The sequence below is a fragment of the Ranitomeya imitator genome, chromosome 3 (genome assembly GCF_032444005.1).
Source record: "Ranitomeya imitator isolate aRanImi1 chromosome 3, aRanImi1.pri, whole genome shotgun sequence".
Lineage (NCBI taxonomy): Eukaryota > Metazoa > Chordata > Amphibia > Anura > Dendrobatidae > Ranitomeya > Ranitomeya imitator.
Window position 1 is genome coordinate 548742729 of NC_091284.1, and position 21402 is coordinate 548764130.

General features: G+C 42.1%; 1 protein-coding gene across 2 annotated transcripts in view; it reads left to right on the plus strand.

Annotated features, from left to right (window-relative positions):
* The window catches only part of GRTP1 (growth hormone regulated TBC protein 1), a 164027-nt gene that overhangs the window by 46050 nt on the left and 96575 nt on the right, over positions 1-21402 (plus strand). For both annotated transcript variants that reach the window (XM_069757885.1, XM_069757886.1), the window contains exons 4-5: positions 10414-10575; positions 16510-16634. In XM_069757885.1, coding sequence (XP_069613986.1) covers positions 10414-10575; positions 16510-16634 — 287 coding nt within the window. The remainder of the gene's footprint in view (positions 1-10413; positions 10576-16509; positions 16635-21402) is intronic.

A 21402-nucleotide genomic window follows, 5' to 3' on the forward strand; every position in this document is an offset into this window, starting at 1 on the left:
ACAATTGGAGCTGACTCAAAAGGCCCTGCCATCCTGCCCAATGCAACTTCTTTATTCAATTTTTCAGTTACCACTTCCGGGAACTGCATTGCCGATTTTAGATTCTTTGTTGATAGCCCCACCTTAACATCAGCAAAAGGAATTTTAAACCCATCCCTAAAACCTTCCCTCAGTAATGTTGCTGCTGCCCTGTTGGTATATTTATTTAGAAAGCGATCCATCTCTAGTATCCGATGCGGTGTCATTCATTTTTTCAAAACCTTCTGACCCCTGTTGCTTTCCTCCCTTAAAACATCTTGTGGCCCCATGACTCATGCTTGAACTTCCATTTACCCCCAAATCGGCAGGAACCTTCATTGAAGGAGAAACACAGCCCTTTTTGCATTGCCACTGACTAGCGGCTAGCGGTGGACACCGCGTCGATTACGCCATCACTGCACGGGTGTTGCCCATACAGCCGTACACAGACCATTACTCTGCATCTTTTATGGAAGCTAACTATCATCTGCCCACTCGGGCACATCTCCTCTAAACACTCTGCATAGCACGTAACTGATGAAGGTCCAGTTTGGGACCGAAACGTTTTGTTGCTGATAATAAAATATATGTTCAGACAAAAAAGTTGAGTGCCAGGTTTTATTATATATATCTGGACACATAGTGGACATGGGATTTCTTGAAATCCCATCCACTATGCTGTAACATCTGGTTGCTGCGTGTTGAAGGCTGCACAAGTACGCAGGGTCCAACCCGCAGTATTTACTGATCGTGTGCACATACCCTTACTGCTTCAGAACCACCCATAGACTGTAAACATCCAGACGGCCTTGCTCTATACAGTACCAAGCGCTAAAGTGCTGTGCACACAGTAATGGGAAGATCCAATGGCGCCGCCTCCTTTATACAGTGGTCATGTGATCGCTGCGTAATGAGGGAGCAGGAGTTGCTGGGTCATAGTAGACCCAATCACCTCTGCTGTACAGCCTGGAGGCTGCATTTCACTTATAACTTGGAGATTTCACTATTTTTTTTTAAATGGCTCTCAAAGATATTTTATGACCTTTTTGAGGGGGAGAATGTTTAAGATAAATGTAGGGGGACCGCAGACTTATGCAGCCTAGCTCCATACAAGTGTATTGAGTGAGGCCACACTCACTAGACTGGCTTTGGTGGGGAATGTGTGTAACTCCCTCGGGTCAGATACCGGCTAATCCCCGCAGATCACAGTGCATACGTTTGGTGGTTTCCTAGAATGACTGCAGACTTATAGATTTGAACTGGACAACCCCTTTAAACCGCATAATGAAAAAAATAAATAAGTAAAATAATGAAAATGTGTCTGTCCTGCTCAGGAATTGGGGGTAAACGGCACAGTCTTGAACTCGTTAAAGAACACTACTTTGGTTTGGAAACTTCCAGTTACTTAACTTTGATAAAACTCAATTTATAAAGTTGTTTGTTGATTTATATGCGCTTTTAGTGCGTTTCTGCTGTAAAAATGAATATGCATTTATTTATTTATTTTACCTGTGGATTTTCCTCTTCTCATTCAAGGCAGGGAAAATCTGTATTTAAAACTCATATTTACTACAAGAGAAATTGCTTTGTTCAAATGTCAAAAGCATGCAAGTCCGTTTTAAACTAGGTAAAAAAAAAAAAAAAAAAAAAAGCAGTGTCTGAACTGTGATACACTTGTGTATTGTGCACAATAAAAATACACGACTTCACAAAATGCACCAAACACTCTGCATGGGAACTTTACCTAAAGCTCCATTTCCACTGGCTGACCTAAGGCGCTAATCGATGAGCTACTTTGTTTGCTGATATGCGGTCATTCTACTAACCTGTTTACTCAGGCTGACCCTGCAGTGCACTGAGCGATCTTTAATCGATCATTCCATATGTATAGGCTGCCATTGTTCTGAGAAGGAAGAGTTCTGTTTACACACAGACTAGCCTTCAGATGTGCACTGAACAATCTGTACTAGACTATTAAGTACACGTGCGCTGCCATTGTTCTCAGAAGCATGAGTCCTGCTTACACAGGATAATGCGCTACAGAGAACGATGAGATGTATTTATTTATTTTTTGTGCAAAATAAAACTTTGGTGAATGATCTGCAGGCTCTTTTGACTGCACCATCACCAAAAAATGTACTTTCCTAAGAGTACTTGTTCAGGATAATCTTGCATTATTATTATTATTATTTATTATTATAGCGCCATTTATTCCATGGCGCTTTACATGTGAGGAGGGGTATACATAATCCTGCATTGAAAGCAGGATTTCAGCCACCCCTGCCCCCACCAAACTATTTATATGCACATGCAGCACTTTCAAACTGACAGGTTCCCTGTCATGTTCTTTTTAGATTGTAAACTGTCCCCAGTGCGTTGTTAGTGATGCAATGTGCATCACTAAGGCTGCTTTCATACATCAGGTTTTTGGTTTCAGGCTAAATCTGGCAAATTTGCTAAAAAACGGATCCGGCGTAAATTGTGAAAAACTGATGCACCGGATCCATTTTTTTTTTTTTTAGCTGGATCCGGCACAATCCGGCGCTAATACAACTCTTATGGGAAAAAACGGATCCGGCGTAATAAAAAAAAAAAACGGATCCGGATTGTGCCTGAAAGAAAAAACTTGATGTGTGAAAGCAGCCTAAGGCTGGTTTCACACTTGTGTTTCAAAACGCATGCGTTTAAAAAAAAAAACCGCATGGTGAAAAAACGCGTGTAAACGCTGCGTTTTTTGACGCATGCGTCCAAAAAACGCAGCGTTTACATGCGTTTACATGCGTTTTTGCATGCGTTTGCGTTTTTTTTAACATTTCCCAAAAAAAACTAGGAGCCAAAAAGAGATAACCAGACACACCCAATGGGAATAGAGAGGGCGTATATGATTGTCTCTCTATATATTGACCCTAGGGGTACAGAAATTTTTACAGCTTGCTACTGTTTCCGGTGTCATGATGGATCTTTCCATGGAGAGATTTTATTTCAACCTGGATTTCAGCTTCAAGATTTTCCTGGCCTGTGCTTTTGATTGGGAGCAAGACCGAAACCGCCAAAGATGGAGAAGGAGACAGCGTAGGCGTTTTTGGAGGCACCCCATCATTGAAGTGCGTGAGAGCCGTGGAGCCTATCACACGCTCTATGCGGAGCTGAATGCCAACCTGGAGAAATTCCAGGATTACACGAGAATGTTGCAAGAATCGTTCCGGGATTTGCTGTCTCGTGTCCAAGGAGCCATACGGCGACAGGACACACGGCTCCGTAGAGCGATTCCACCCGAGGAACGTCTGCTAGTGACATTACGGTACGTTCCAAATCTAAACCAATGACAGTCCAAATTTTGGTTATGACATGTATTTTATGTGTTTTTTTCTTTTTGTTATTTTTATACACACCATAAAAAGAGTAGATTTTAATGTTTTTTTTTTTTTTGTTTCTTTTTCTTCTAGATTTCTTGCCACAGGGGAGAGTTTATCTTCCCTCCCCTTCCAATACCGCCTTGGAATATCAACCCTGTCCGGAATCGTTGTGGACACCTGTCGTGCGTTATGGAATGTACTCCGTGAGGAGTTTATACCAGTACCCACCGTGGACGTGTGGCGTGAAATTTCAGATACATTTTTGAATGTGTGTGATTTCCCCAACTGTTTAGGGGCGGTGGATGGAAAGCACATCCGCATTATCAAACCTGTCAGAACCGGATCCGAGTTTTTTAACTACAACTAATATTTTTCGGTAGTGCTCTTGGCAATAGCGGATTCGGAGTGTCGCTTCATCGCCGTGGACATTGGAGCTTTTGGCCGTGGCAATGATTCCCAGACTTTCAAGAGCTCGGATATGGGCCGTCGGGTGTATGGCAACAATTTTAATTTCCCCCCTCCACAGCCTCTCCCCAACACTCAAGGCCCACTGCTGCCATTTGTTATGGTTGGGGATGAGGCCTTCCAGATGTGTGAAAATCTCCTGAAGCCATATTCTAGTAGGGACTTGGACCACACTAGAAGGATCTTCAACTACAGACTGACCAGGGCCAGAACAGTGGAGTGCACCTTTGGCATTCTGGTTGCTAAATGGCGCATTCTTGCAACAGCCATAAATCTAAAAGTGGAAACAGTGGACGAGGTGGTCAAAGCCTGTGTGGTTCTCCACAATTACCTCATTGCTAAGGAGCGACCCCACATTGAACTGGATGAACTTGTTTCACACCCACTGCCTGATTTTCAGCATCACCCGATGCGGTCAACTGCAGCCGTTGGTCTTATGCGGGACCAATTTGCGGCCTATTTTGTTTCCGATATTGGACGGGTGTCATGGCAGGACAATGTTGTGTAAATGTCCTGTTGTATGTTTATTTTTACCAATTATTATATACTGATAAAAAATTTTCAAATCAATAAACTTGAGTGTTGGTTGTGTTGACCGTGTCCCCTATCTTTTTTCTCTCTAAACAAAGGTTGACCAAAGACGGGCAGTAGATATGTATTTCATATTTTGTAATCCAAAACCAGGAGTATGCGGCCAGTGTTTTATATCATTATTTGTAAACCAAAATAGGGAGTGCAACAATATGAGGTCAATTATGATATTAAAATAATAACTATTACCTCATCATCTATTATTTTAATATCATAATTGACCTCTTATATTGTTGCACTCCCTATTTTGGTTTACAAATAATGATATAAAACACTGGCCGCATACTTCTAATAATGGCAACCATGTTGATTTATTGGTAACCGTGTTGATTTATTGGTAATCTTGTTGACGTCATTGCGTCAAGACTGTCATGCTCTCTATACCCATCAAGTCAAGTGTAAGAAATAATGAATTCATGATAAACATATACATGCTCATGAATTCACAATTTCTTACACCTGACCAGGTGAGCATAGATATGTAGCGTGTGACAACCATTGTCACATCAATTTTTAGATATAAATAAGAGAATATGGTGAATATACAAAGCAGTTATCAACTCAATAGGTCAGGTGTCTTAACTTATGAGTTTTTGGACATCTGACATGTTCAGTTGAGTACTGAACTTGATTTCCACCATTTTCTCTTTGTACTGTCACACTAGGTACAAAAAAAAGAGTATGGAAATAACTAATATTTTTTGGGCCAACTCATATCTGTATACTGAAGAAACACATATAGATGTAGTCTTGTATTTTATACTACTGGAGATATGTTTTGGCCAAAAGAATAAGTGTTCAGAATTATTGGAGGGGATTCAGAAAAAAATGGATCTTCTAAAGGCCAATTTAAACAACTTTGAGGATTTTAGAAGGAAGAATAACGTTAAGATCAGGGGTATACCAGATTCAATTCAGGCTTCCCAGTTGGAGAGTTATGTATCATCAATGATCTCTAACTTATTTCCTAACTCTACCGAAGGCCCTCTGATAGAAAAGGTTGTCAGAATACGCAGACCACCCACGCTTCCCAGGGATTTATCATGTGACGTCATTGTTACTTTTTACCCAAATTGGGTCAGGAACGCGCTCTTAGGTATCTCAAAAAATCCGAGATTTCTCTCTTCCCCTTACAAGCAACTGGTTTTTTATAAGGATTTGTCTAAAGTCACTCTCCAAAACAGGAGAGTTTTTTCGCATACCACAAGAGAACTACTGCGTGCAGGCCTCTCTTACTCCTGGACAAGATCATCAACCCTCCGGGTGAGACTTCCGTCAGGTTTATTTCATGTTGCCTCTCCGGACGAGGGTATTGAATTTTTAAAACGCATTGGAATCAACTCCTCTGAAGCCACATCCAGTTCCCTACCAACAACTTGAAGGGTAACTGTTCTGGTTGAACAATCTACAAAGATCTGTTATTTGACTAGCTGTAACAACTTAATTCCACTTTAAAAAAATTTTTAAAATTTTTTTTTTCGTTACGTGATTGTTTCTTGGATCAAAACCGAACTTTCCTCCACTAGGTCTTAGGGGTGCCATGTGCACTCTGGGACTTGGGCAGGCATTATTTCACACATTATGCGACCTTTAATCTACTTTTATCTCACAGGCTATAAAAAACGTGTATACTAATATTACTGAGCATCATATAATATTGACTTTTCAGCGACGTTATCTGATATTCCACTTATTGTGTTTATAAGTAGGCATCATATTCATACAGTATATCTCTATACTTAGGCTACTTTGAATCCGACATGTATATGGTTGTTTTCTCTTTTAGGCCCAGCTATTAAGCAACATTTTTCTTTACTGTAAATGCTTATTATTTTACTTCATCGCACAGGCTACTTTAATTCTGACTTGTATACTTTTGTCTATTCTCTTGGGCCTAGTTATTCAGCAACATTTTTCTTTACTGCTAATGCTTATTTTTACTATACTGCATCGCAAGACTAATTTAATTTTCGTCCCTTTGTTAGTGACATATATATGTAGTATATTTAAGCTACCAATTTATGGTCTGTTTTCTAATGCCTGATATTTCATTCCCCATTTCACTTGGGGATTCCTTTCCTTTTCCCTACCCTATGTTTATTTCCTTCCCCTTTCTCTCATTTCTACCTGTTTAAAATTGAAAATACCAATAAAAACGTTTGAAAACAAAAGAATGTGTGTGGCGAAGTTCATTGGTGTGTATTGACAGCGGTGAAAGACACAATAAACCAAACATAATTGTTGCAAATTAACCTTTTTTTTATTGAGTTAACAAACAAATTTAAACATTTATTTTTTTGTACCGCGACGGGTTGTACCGTGACGGCTTAAGGTAGAGTGACGTAACCGGGGGGTGTTAAGAACTTAAGCCTGGCTCACCGTGGACGAGGCAGAGGTGGCAGGAGAAGGGGCAATAAAACTGGAAGGGTCTGGAAGTTCGGGGATGGGGCTTAACATATGAGAGGCTTGAGACGCACTGGAAGGGTGAGACACAACAGACAATACAGACACATCGGTAGGTGATGGGGGAGGAATACTAAGAGTTTTTTGTTTTTTATGTGTTTTTGGAGTTTTCTTTTGTGTTTTCCTGGTAGGGGGATGTCTTGTTGGGCAAATATGTTGTTGCGTGTTGGCGGGAGACACGTCCGGGTCCGGCTCTACTATTTCACAGTCCGTTTCCATTGTGGATCGCTCGGCAACGCCAGAGTCCAACTGCATCGTAGTGGGGGGGGAAACATAAAGCCCTGCCAGGGTCCTTGTGCATCGTTGGGGGGGGAACATAAACCCCTCCCAGGGTCCTGCTGCATTGCTGGAGGGGGAGAGCATAATGCCCTCCCAGAGTCCACGCTGCATTGCTGGAGGGGGGAACATAAAGCCCTGGCAGGGTCCTGCTGCATCGGGGTGGGTCCTGTCCGGAAAGCCATGGCTGGGTCCTGCTGCATCAGGGGGGGCCGGTGTGATACGCCATGCCTGGGTCCTGCTGCATGGGGGGGGGCGGTCCTATATGCCATGCCTGGGTCCTGCTGCATCGGGGGGTGTCCTGCCCGGAAAGCAATGCCTCGGTCCTGCTGCATCGGGGGGGGAGGGCAGTCCGATATGCCATGCCAGGGGCCTGCTGCATCGGGAGGGGGCCGGGCCGAAAAGCCACGCCAGGGTCCTGCGGCATCGTGGTGTCAGCGGAGGAAGTCCAAGCCGGAGCAAGGGTTGTCACGGTGGTGGCGGTGGGATGTTTAACAGCACTCGTCATCGTGTTGGCGCTGTAGTGGAGTACACCTGTGGATGGAATAGAGGTGGCCGTGCAGTGGTATGCAGCAGAGGTAGGAAGGGATGTTAATCGTCACAGTGACGGCACAGTTGGATATGCCGCAACTGTCTGCTGTAAATTGCGACTCTGCTGCATAGCCTGCACAAAAGCAACATTGCAGGCCTGCATCACACTCAGCTGGAGATCAGGGCTAAGGTGTTCTGACATGCCCTGCTTTATTTGGTTAAAAAAATGATGAGCTGGCCTCTGGAGGTCGGCTTTAACTTGATCAAGGCTTTTGGTGACATCCTGGATCCGGCAATTTAAGAGGTTATGGGACACATCCATTCTGTCACCTAAAGCCTTGATTGCTTCGTGTAAAACCGAGCTCAAGTGCAAAAACTCGGGCATGAGTGACCTATCCGAAGCCCTCTGTCGCTGCCGGGATGAGCCCGCAAAAATGGGTGCAGTGAAAGAGGCCTGCGAAAGGGGAATACCTGATGGGCCAGCTCCCTGGTCTCCAGTGAGTGTGGAAGGCCCACCTGCTGCTGCGCTGCTGGATGGCTGGGACGGGTCCGTGGCTGCCGGCTGAAGGACCGCTCCAGAAGCTGGTGCGACAGTCGTGCTGTGAAAAAAGAAAACCGAAAATTAATACCAAAATATAACAAGACTGTAAATCCTGTGGAATTTAAAATTACATATTATGTCAATGCAATACAACCGGAAGCATGTGAGAAATACTTACGTTCTCATGAGAAGGACCGGTCTTAAAAAGGACAGCACACGTTGGTATTTGTACAGCCGGTGCCTTGCTCCGGAACAACTTGCAGCACGATTCTTTGCGCGAAGGTCCTTGTTGAAGCGGTCCTTCATGGAACGCCAACGTGTTCTTATTTTGTCCACTGTGAAATAAAAATAAAATATAATTGTCAGAAAATGGACTTTTGGCCGTGCTCTCTTGACTGTGTGTGATGACAGAAACTCCGAAAAGTTTCTTTCATCACACACAGTCAAGAGAGCACGGCCAAGGTCTCTGCTGCTTCACACTGCATTGCAATACTTACCAAATGCATTACGGACCCGTGGCGGGGCATTCTCCCAGCCATCCCACAACGCTTGGGCCACCTCACTCCACAACCGACGGAGCGTACTGTTGACTGCGTGCTGTGGATCCCGGCTGTCCCACAACGGGACTCGCTCCTGGACAAGGGTGATCAGGAGGTCATTATCTATCCGGTCATCGTCCCATTGTGAAACCTAAAATTAAAAGAAAATCATATAAGTTTGCTCAATCACATTAGGAAAAAAAATTAACAGAAGATAAGAAATGGCATGAATATGAAAGTCAACTTAGAAAAGGATTCTACAAGAAAAATTAAAAGAAATACAAGGGTACAGAAAGGAAGATTCAAGAATATTACAATGAGGACAGTCTGCCTTGTATACATACCCACTGCCGTCTTCCCACCGGACGTTGACTCCGCTGCTCCGTCCCTGTCTGTCCCTCAGTAGAAGTGCTCTAAAAAAAAAAATCAAATTGTCACATGTGTCGATGTAACAGTGAATACTTACCAAGCTGACGGACAAAAAACTAACCTCACTCACATGATCCACTTCTGACTGACGTGGCTCAAACTCCTCATCAGATGAAGACTCCGCAGAAGACATTCTGATGCATGTTGAAAGAAAAAAAAGGAAGAAATTAGGACATGTAGATCGAAAAAATTGAAAATAAATGCATTGGCCAGGATATACTCACATTGCTCTGGGTCTTGTCCACCTAAATGCGTCCTTGCAGTGTCTTGTCTTCTTTGGAGTCTGATGAGAAGTGACCAGAAACATCCCCCAACCTCCCTTTTATCACCCTGCTGCTAGGGGGAGGCTTATCAGTGTCTAGACAACCTTATCTACATACTAGTCAACCTTATCTTAAAAAAACGCATGCATTCAAAAACGCATGCAAACGCATGCACACAAAAAACGCATGCGTTTCCATTGACTCCAATGTATTTTTTGACCCCAAAAAAACGCATGAAAACACATGCATTTTTATGTGTCAAAAAAAACGCCTCTCAAAAATACTACAAGTTGCATTTCTGAAAATGAACGCATGCAGTAAAAAAACGCATGCGATTTGAAAACGCGACCAAACACGTACAAAAAAACCGCATGCGTTTTCAATGTTAAATATAGGGGAAAAAAAGCATGCGTTTTTTGTGCAAAAAACGCTGCAGACAAAAACGCAAGTGTGAAACCACCCTAACACGTTTTTTTTTAATTAAAAACGGCGGTCTAGTCCTGTGCAAAAAGCAGTTTAAATAGTACCTGTTGATTTAGTCATAGGGGTGTGCTTCATTTCATTCAGTCATGGCTGTCGCCCCCTATTCAACTTGAATGATGTTCCAGAGGTTGCATTGACACCCTTCAAATCCACCTTGAAAAATCCTGTTGATCATGACGCAGCGCAGCGCCGTGACAAGCGGCTCTGGCCTCACACAGCTTCACCATGCGGACCACATTTTGGTCATTTACTTCTACGATTCAGTGCTGATTTCTAAAACTTGGAGGTCTGATTTGGAAATTACATCTAGCTGCAAAATAACATAATTGTGTTAGGGGTTGCTTTGATAAGTATCTTGGTAACTGCTCCATCACATGTTATGTTATATGATCAGTAAATGAATGTAATAATTGTTTATGTATGTAGAAACCTCACATTGCTGTATTATAATATTTCAGTGAAAAGATATATCAGGAAGGGCGTTCCTAATGAACATAGATCATATGTGTGGATGATGGTGAGTGGCGCACAGACCCAGATGGATGTGAATCCAGGATATTACCACCGTGTATTACTGGAAGGGCAGAGTAATACAAAGCTTGTGGATACAGTCGTCACAGGTAATTTTATAATATGTTCATGATCTACATGTGAATTATGCATATAACTAACTTATACTATACAAAATCAATAGTATTCATGTGATTTCATGGCAAAACAAAAAGAACCTTTTAAAAAAAAAAAAAAAAAAAATAACAGTGGAATAATACAGTAGTCAGTTTCTCTATTAAACACATGACCAGCTATTGGCTTTCAGGAGGATTTTTAACCTTTTGTATAAAAGACAAAGATTCCTAAAATATTTACACAAAATAAAAAATAACTTATGTCATCTTTTGTATCAAACAGTAATGGATCTGCTGACGTAAAATATGACATTAAAATGGGGCTACACTTGCCCAATATTTTACTGACCACGTGCATCTTATCTGCTGTAAAATGGGACTCGATGATTTTTCCATGTTGCTTTGGTAAACTGAGTTCTACTTTCATTATCTTGTTTACCTTAGAAACTGAAAGGGTTCGGTACTCATGACCTGAACTGTCGGTCACAGACGTTCCAGCCAAATCTATCACACTTGATCGTGGCTGTCATGCACATTGACATCAGCTTTGTGTCCACCAACACGTGTATAAATAGCTGAACGTTTGTGCCATAATGATCTGTGTCTTGGGCAAATTTTCACAGATGGAACATAATCCCATTCTAAGAACACAAGTGCTCTACAAAGTAAACACGAAGGACCGTGATATCAGAAAGAACCTATACAAAGAATTAGTCCTCCAAGGAAATTTGATATAAAAAGTGAATAATTTTATTGAAACACACTATTGATTAAAAAAAAAAAAAGAAATGCAAACAGAACAAAAATGGAAAACAAACCAACCCTGAGCGAAGTGGAAAAAATTTAAATACATAGGAAAATCCCCCCCCCCCCAAAAAAAAGCTCAAGTTAATGGAAGTAATAGCACAAACAGATATACATACAGTTGGGTCCATATATATTTGGACAGACAACATTTTTCTAACTTTGGTTATAGACATTACCACAATGAATATAAAAAAAAACAAATTCAGATGCAGTTGAAGTTCAGACTTTCAGCTTTCATTTGAGGGTGTCCACATTAAAACTGGATGAAGGGTTTATGAGTTTCAGCTCCTTAACCCTTTCACGACATGCGCCGTACTATTACTGCGCATGCCATGTCACCCCCTTTGATGTGGGCTCTGGCGGTGAGCCCACATCAAAGTCGCGACATGTCAGCTGTTTTGTACAGCTGACATGTGCGCGCAATAGCGGCGGGTGAAATTGCTATTCACCCGCCGCTATTAACCTGTTAAATGCCGCTGTCAAATGCAGACAGCGGCATTTAACCGGCGCTTCCGGCCGGGCAGCCGGAAATGATGTCATCGCCGACCCCCGTCATATCATCGGGGGTCGGCGATGCATCAGGATGGTAACCATAGAGGTCCTCGAGACCTCTATGGTTACTGATGCCGGCCTGCTGTGAGCTCCCCCCTGTGGTCGGCGCTCACAGCACACCTGCATTTCAGCTACATAGCATAAATCTGATGATCGCTGCTATGTAGCAGAGCCGATCAGGCTATGCCAGCTTCTAGCCTCCCATGGAGGCTATTGAAGCATGGCACAAGTAAAAAAAAAAGTTTTTAAAAATATGAAAAAAATATAAAAGTTTAAATCACCCCCCTTTCGCCCCATCCTAAATAAAACAATTAAAAAAACAAACCTACACGTATTTGGTATCGCCGCTTTCAGAATCGCCCAATCTATCAATAAAAAAAGCATTAACCTGATCGCTAAACAGCGTAGCGAGAAAAAATTCCGAAACGCCAGAATTACCTTTTTTTGGTCGCCGCAACATGCATTAAAATGCAATAACGGGCGATCAAAAGAACGTATCTGCACCAAAATGGTATCATTAAAAACGTCAGCTCGGCACGCAAAAAATAAGCCCTCACCCGACCCCAGATCACAAAAAATGGAGACGCTTCGGGTATCGGAAAATGGCACTTTTTTTTTTTTTCACCACTTGGATAAAAAATAACCTAGACATGTTAGGTGTCTATGAACTCGTAATGACCTAGAGAATCACAATGGCAGGTTAGTTTTAGCATTTAATGAACCTAGCAAAAAAGCCAAACAAAAAATAAGTGTGGGATTGCACTTTTTTTGCAATTTCACCGCACTTGGAATTTTTTTCAAAATTTTCTAGTAAAAGACATGGTAAAACCAATGGTGTCGTTCAAAAGTACAACTCATCCCGCAAAAAATAAGCCCTCACATGACCATATTGACGGAAAAATAAAAAAGTTATGGCTCTGGGAAGGAGGGAAGTGAAAATTGAAAACGCAAAAACGAAAAAAGGCAGCGACTTGAAGGGGTTAAGGCCGGTTTCACACGTCAGTGGCTCCGGTACGTGAGGTGACAGTTTCCTCACGTACCGGAGACACTGACTCACGTAGACACATTGAAATCAATGTGTCTCTGCACATGTCAGCGTGTTTTCACGGACCGTGTGTCCATTTGGAAAACACGGAGACATGTCAGTGTTCGTGGGAGCACACGGATTACACGGACCCATTAAAGTCAATGGGCCCTGTGCCGTGCAGGAGACAGCGCTACAGTAAGCGCTGCCCCCCCCACGTGGTGCTGAAGCCGCCATTCATATCTTCTCTGCAGCAGCGTTTGCTGTAGAGAAGATATGAATAATCCTTTTTTTGTTGTTGTTTCTCGTGTTTATAATAAAGATCCATGTCCCCACCCCCTGTGCGCCCGCCCGCTGTTATTAAAATACTCACCCGGCTCCCTCGCTGGCGCTGCTTCCTGTCCTGGCCGCACCTTCTACTGTATGAGCGGTCACGTGGGGCCGCCGATTACAGTCATGAATATGCGGCTCCACCTCCCATAGGGGTGGAGCCGCATATTCATTTCTGTAATGGGCGGCCCCACGTGACCGCTCATACAGTAGAAGGTGCGGCCAGGACAGGAAGCAGCGCCAGCGAGGGAGCCGGGTGAGTATTTTAATAACAGCGGGCGGGCGCACAGGGGGTGGGAGGAGGGTTGGGACTTGGATCTTTATTATAAACACGAGAAACAAAAAAAAAAAAGGATTATTCATATCTTCTCTACAGCAAACGCTGCTGCAGAGAAGATATGAATGGCAGCTTCAGCACCAGATGCAGGGGACAGCGCTTATCTCTAGCGCTGTCTCCTGCACGGTGCGTGTGGTACCCAGTCGGCACACGTGTGCCACACTGATGTGCCACAGAAACGCACGGGCACACGGACACGGATAATTCCGGTACCGATTTTTCCGGTACCGGAATTATCTGGACGTGTGGGACTGCCCTAAAGGGAACCTGTCACCTGAATTTGGCGGGACCGGTTTTCGGTCATATGGCCGGAGTTTTTAGGTGTTGCCTTGCGCAGGTGTGTACTATGAAGGACAGAGAATGAACTTCAATCCAATATTGCGGCCAGCATGCAGCCAGCGGGTAAGGAAAGGTTGAATCAAACACCTGAAAACTCCGCCCATATGACCAAAAACCGGTCCCGCCAAATTCAGGTGACAGGTTTCCTTTAACATGTGCCCACCCTGTTTTTAAAGGGACCAAAACTAATTGGACAATTGACTCCAAGGCTATTTCATGGACAGGTGTGGGCAATCCCTTCGTTATGTCATTCTCAATTAAGCAGATAAAAGGCCTGGAGTTGATTTGAGGTGTGGTACTTGCATTTGGAAGGTTTTGCTGTGAAGTAAACATGCGGTCAAAGGAGCTCTCCATACAGGTGAAACAAGCCATCCTTAAGCTTAAAGAGAAAAAAACATCCGAGAAATTGCTACAATATTAGGAGTGGCAAAATCTACAGTTTGGTACATCCTGAGAAAGAAAGAAAGCACTGGTGAACTCATCAATGCAAAAAGACCTGGGCGCCCACGGAAGACAACAGTGGTGGATGATCGCAGAATAATCTCCATGGTGAAGAGAAACCCCTTCACAACAGCTAACCAAGTGAACAACACTCTCCAGGAGGTAGGCGTATCAATATCCAAATCTACCATGAAGAGAAGACTGCATGAAAGTAAATACAGAGGGTTCACTGCACGGTGCAAGCCACTCATAAGCATCAAGAATAAAAAGGCTAGACATCTAAAAAAAAAAACATCACAGTTCTGGAAGAACATTCTTTGGACAGATGAAATCAAGATCAACCTCTACCAGAATGATAGAAAGAGAAAAGTATGGCGAAGGTGTGGTACAGCTCATGATCCAAAGCATACCACATCATCTGTAAACCACGGCGGAGGCAGTGTGATGGCTTAGGCATGCATGGCTGCCAGTGGCACTGGGTCACTAGTGTTTATTGATGATGTGACACAGGACAGAAGCAGCCGAATGAATTCTGAGGTATTCAGAGCCATACTGTGTGCTCAGATCCAGCCAAATGCAGCCAAACTGATTGGTCGTCGTTTCACACTACAGATGGACAATGACCCAAAACATAAAGCCAAAGCAACCCAGGAGTTTATTAAACCAAAGAAGTGGAATATTCTTGAATGGCCAAGTCAGTCACCTGATCTCAACCCAATTGAGCATGCATTTCACTTGTTAAAGACTAAACTTCAGACTGAAAGGCCCACAAACAAACAGCAACTGAAAACCACCGCAGGGAAGGCCTGGCAGAGCATCAAAAAGGAGGAAACACAGCGTCTGGTGATGTCCATGAGTTCAAGACTTCAGGCAGTCATTGCCAACAAAGGGTTTTCAACCAAGTACTAAAAATGAACATTTTATTTAAAATTATTGAATCTGTCCAATTACTTTTGGTCCCTTTTTAAAACAGGGTGGCACATGTTAAGGAGCTGAAACTCCTAAACCCTTCATCCAATTTTAATGTGGATACTTTCAAATGAAAGCTGAAAGTCTGAACTTCAACTGCATCTGAATTGTTTTGTTTAAAATTCATTGTGGTAATGTCTATAACCAAAATTGGAAAAATGTTGTCTCTGTCCAAATATATATGGACCTAACTGTATATACAAGCTAGAGGGTGCAAATAGTGACAATGGGTACACTGAAGCTGCCTGGACCCTGGGTAACTATTCGCACACTCTAGCTTGTGTATACGTATATCGGTTTGTGTTTATTATGCACTTGCTATTACTTCCATTACCGTGTGCAAAGAAATCTTTTTTGTTTTTTGGATTCTCCTATGAATTGATTTTTTTCCCACTTGGCTTTTTTTATACCTCTTGTGTAAACATTTTTAAGAAGTTTCCTAAAACAAAACACAGCAAAGTCCAGTCTATTTACTTATGTCCTTGCTTACATCTAGCTATTTCACCTTTAACTTCATCTGTCCTTATTTAAGCATATCTGCTTTTATACATTAATTTAGGGTGTATCATTGCAAGCTGCTGTATTTTCCCATACATAATTTTGGACTTAATTTACTTATTCGCTCAGACAGTGTTAGATTGTTTTCCATTTTTGTTCTGTTTGTTTGCATCTCCTTTTTTTTTTCTTTAAACTGACCCGACTGTCAATTAATAAAATAAAAAAATAGACATCCAATCAAAATCGCCAATGTAAGTTTAAGGCTCCGAAATACTCTGATAACACAATGATGGCTTCCTAGTTGCATCCTAGTGCTCTCCATTATTTTTTTTTATTTTTTTTACTGACTCTTTTCTAGAAGTGTAGAAGTTTGAGAAACCACCTCCAAGTTTTTTTTTTTTTTTTTTTGGTTTGTTTTTTCTAATATGCAAAAACAAATGAAGCGCTGATTGTAAGAATGGACTACACTGATGAAAAGCAGAGAAAATTTTAACCAAAAACAATATAAAAACCCTAATCTTGAAACTTGCATTAGCAGTATCTTTTTAATTAGGAGATTTCCAGGTATGTGCTAAATTCTACACCTCAACTTTTTTACCCCCTTTTTTTTTTTTTTTTCTTTTTTTTTTAGATCTGAACAGAACTTTTCCTGATAATGTGAAGTTTCGTAAAAGTGCAAGTCCATGTTTACAGCAGACTTTACACAATGTTTTAGTGGCTTATGGTCAACACAACACCAGTGTGGGCTATTGCCAGGTAGGTATGGACAATTCTGGGGATTTGAGTTTAATAAGTTAAAATAAAAATGTATATTTTAAGGCAAATTTGTGCGAAGTTGGCATTTGTGCAAAGTTCACTAACTGTAAGCCTCACTGGGTATTGTCACAAAACTGTCACAAGGTAATGGCTCCTGCAAAGTTGGTTTGTGGAATCATTAGAATAAATCTGATGGTATCATACCGTAAGTATGTACACTGCGTTAATGTACCATAGTTTTCTATATGCTTTTGGCTTATATTTTGCAGTATATTAAACTATGGTTTTGTTATTATTGTCACTAAGAACTATGACTGAGAATCATAAAATGGATTGTTCCGAACTTCTATATTCAATGAAAGCTGAACTGCAGTAGTCGAGAACTTCCACTGCAGTGTATGGAGCTGTTGTGGTCCAGTTCTGTGCATTCCTCACTGTGGTACCTGCTAACAGCTGGGTGTGAGACCATTAAAGGTGCATACGACAGTGATTGGGATTTAATTTTGGGAGTTTAGCTATTGTTATGGAATGGGATTATTTTACCGTTGTACCCCTGTAAACCTTTTCAGCCTTTGACTGGGAGGGCAACTACACTATTGTGTCTTGTTAAATAGACGGACACACTTCTTGCCTGGAGTCTCTAGCATCATTGGGAACAACTCCTGAATCACATTTTTGGGGTGTTCAGATGGAAACCTTCAACATTTTAAGAAGGAAAATCTCACGAGGCCTGACCACGATCTACACCTTGAATTAGACATTTACCAATTGGGCCTTTCCATCTCTGATCATATCCTCTTCATCCTAGGGTACCTTCTCCCTGGAGCAGAATAATCTGTATTGGGATGTGAGGTGCCATAGACACTGCATTACGGGAACTATCACACTATAGTCTTGCAGTTCTGGGGTCCTGGGTTCAAATCCCACCAAGGACAACATCTGCAAGGGGTTTGTATGTTCTCCCTGTGTTTGCGATGGTTTCCCTCCACACTCCAAAGATATACTGATGAGAAACTTTATATTGTGAGCCCCAATAGGGACAGCAATGGTGATGTCTGTAAAGCGCCGTGTAATCGAGTAAAATAAACCTTGGTTACACTGCCTCGGATGGGACGCTGCAGGTCTACAGTGCTGCAACAATGGGACTAAGGAATAGGTGAGATCTCACAAGACCTACATAAAATCCAGGAGCAGAATTTGTACAAAGACCACATTGTAAGAAAAGCAAAGTAATTTCATCTTGGTGTAGATGGGTCAGAATACTGAATGTTATTACCTTGTAGTACTGGAATTTTATAATACCATTTGTGTTCTGTGGTTATATTCATGGAAATAACTTGCGAGAATAGTTTGATGTCAGTTTCAAAAAGTAGTTAATACGTTTTCTGAATGCTCAGTGCCAAGAACAATGACCAGCCTGTCTAGGAAACGTTATTTGCTCTTACCACCCATGCAGAAACATGATAGTATTCTGGCACGTTGAGTGGTGAAAAGTTTCTCCTGATGAATGCCCTGTTCTTTTCTGTCCAGGAGCACAGCGACTTTCTGTTGCTATGGATTCAGCTGCAAAATTGGCAAGCATTGCCTGCCGGAATTCTTCCATGCAGTGGGAACCAGACCGTGCAAAGTATCTCAATGAAGTGCTTTCACAAACTGCAACAACCAGGAAATATAATCTCTGTTAGCAGATGGAATTGTATTTTCAGCCATTCAGATCCCGTAAAACGGTGAATGATTTACTTCCTATATAGAAATTGGTTGTATCACAGACAGCCTAATGGATGTACCAGTAGCTCTGATAATTGAAGAACTAAATTATATGTATTCCAAGTGTAGAAAAAGTATCAGTGTAAAATATGGTAGAAGTAGGGTACTCCATGCTGCTTTTGGACAGAATCAGATGACTGGGGCTTTGGTTTTTTTGTTGTTATTTTGTTCTCCTCTAAGATGTTGACAATAAAGTTGCTTTTAGATGGAGAAGAAGTAATGGAGGCCGGACCCAGATTTTCATCAACACAAAAACTGGACTACAAATATACAGTAGAAATACTTACCGGCACTTACAAACACACAAAGACAAGTGTGAACAAGTGGAATCTAAGAGAGCAACTCTAAATAACAATCAATTGTTTTTGTGATAATAATAATCTTTATTTATATAGCGCCAACATATTCTGCAGCGCTTAACAATTCAACAGTTCATATATGTCATAAGTAACAACCTTAAAGATAATACAATTTTTAAAGCAAAGATAATGACGACCCTGCCCGTAAGAGCTTGCAATCTACAATGTTGTATGTATATTTGTACAAACAAATTAAAGCTGCACTCTGAAACGCTATATTATGTAAACATTGAATACATGAAACTAGAATGTGTCAGCTCGGCTATATGGTCTGATTCATGGGTCAGGGTTCAACTGCCCCTCCTCCTCTTTCACCTAGAACTCTTGCTGGGGATAAGCCTAACCATCTTCTCCAACATGGTCCATCCACTGGTCAACACTCAGGCTTGCTCTGCATTGGACTAGGTTTATTGCATCTTTTTGCTCTATTCTCCCGGGCATCTCTCAATTTTCTTTTACTGTACCTCATCTGTGCCCTTGGCACAATCGCATTGCTATGTCACCAATGCAGACTGTCTTAGGCCAGAATTAGGCTATGTGCACATGTTGCGGATTTGTTTCAGATCCGCAGCTTTTTTCCCACGCAGAATTGCACCAAATCCGCAAAGAAGTGGTCAAGCAATGTTAATCAATGGGAATCCAGAATTGGTGTTCACTTGATTCGCAGTGCTTTATTTTCCACAGCATGTCAATTCTTTTTTTCGGATCTGCAGCATTACTGCACCCATTGACTTACATTGAGTCAGTCAAATCCGCAGACAAATCGCAAGTGTAAAAAGGTCTGCAGATTTGCGTGCCAAAAACGCTGCAGAAGGGAAAGAGGAATGAGCGGAGAATATCTGCTGGTCTGTCTCTGTGTGGATGTCTGTCTTCAGGTGTGTGTGTGTTTCCAGGCATTGTCTGATGAGACTACTACTCCCATCCGGCTATGTCTGCTGTCACATATAACAGTGACCGCATGAGCCGATGATGAGATAGTAGTCCCATCATCCGACGACTGTTTTCAATTGTAAAACAAAAAAAAAACATTCATACTCTCCAAACACCTAATCCCCTAAGCCTGCGTCTCCTGCAGCAAAAATAAAATGATAAACCAACATAAATACTCCCTGTCCTCCATAGTCCATTTAATAACGAGTGTCCTACGACGATCTTGCTTGTAGAACAGTCACATTGGGAGAGCGGTGGTGCCGTAAGTGAGAGCACGAACTCCGGTGAACTCTGATTACCTCCTGTCAGTGTACCACCGGAGGCCGGGTAGAGGAGTCATATCTCGCAATGTGACTGTTCTACACGTGAGATCGTCGTGGGACACTCGGTAAATGGACTACTTTGGACAGGGAGTATTTATGTTGGTTTATTTTATTTTTGTTGCAGGAGATCGAGGGATTAGGTGATGCAGTAAGTATGGTAAATTAAGACTCCATAAAGGATGCTGTGTGATTATTTCAATTAAAGAACTTTATTCTGGCCTTGTTTTTATTTACCATATAACTATAGGATTAGTAATGGATAGGTGTCTTATAGAAGCTTCTCCATTACTAATCCATGGGCTTGATGTCACCGGACAATACAAAGGTGACATCAACCCCACAAACATTACCCCACTTGCCACCACTACAGGGCAAGTGGGAAGAGCAAGGCTAAGTGCCAAAATTGGCGCATCTATAAGATGCGCCATTTCAGGGGTGGCTGAGAGCTGATGTTTTTAGCCTGGGGGGGGGGATGTGAATATACATGGTCCCTTCCCAGGCTATTAATATCAGCCCGCAGCTGTCTGCTTAGCCTTTGCTGGTTCGATTTTTATAGGGGAGCCCCATGTCAATTTTTTTTCTGTGGTTACCCTGTAAACTAGCCAGTAAAGGCTAAGCAAACAGCTGTGAGCTGATGTATTAATAGCCTGGGAATCTTTGTGGCTATTGGCTCCTTCCCAGAATATTAACATCAGCCGTCGGCTTTCTCTCTGCTGGTTATTAAAAATACGCGGGAGCCCACCCAATTTTGTAAACAATTTTTTTGAAGAATAAACAGATATTGCATTTCACGCAGATTTCTGAGGGTATGTTCCCACAGTCAGTAAACGCTGCGGGTTAGACGCTGCATACATCCACATTACCCCATCCGCAGCGGCCAGATGTTACAGCATAGTGGATGGGATTTCAAGAAATCCCATGTCCACTATGCGTGCACCGGCGCCAGCGGCTTCCCTGCGGAGACTGACATGTGGCGCCTCATTCCAGACAGCAGCATGTCAATTTATCTTGCAGCGATGCTCAGTCTCCACAAGATAAATATCACCCGTCCAGTGATTCCGCACGGTTCAATGAATGGTTCAAAAGCCAGCAGCGCTTTGGACACAGCGGACAAGTGACCTACTTTACCTTCATTCCCCGGGGTTTTGCAGCCACGAGCACCGCTGCATTAGCAGAGCTCCTGGCTGTAAAATATTTTAACCCCTTCAGATGGATTTACATCGTGGGACGTTACAGATCTTCGGAAGGTATGTATATTGTTGGTTTATTATTTTTTCTTTGTTACAGAGCGAGGGTCTTCAGATGGATTGAGCGTAGAATAAAATATTACAACAACCTTTGTTTTTATTTCATTAAAATACTTTTAAATAATGTGTTTGTGTTTTTTTA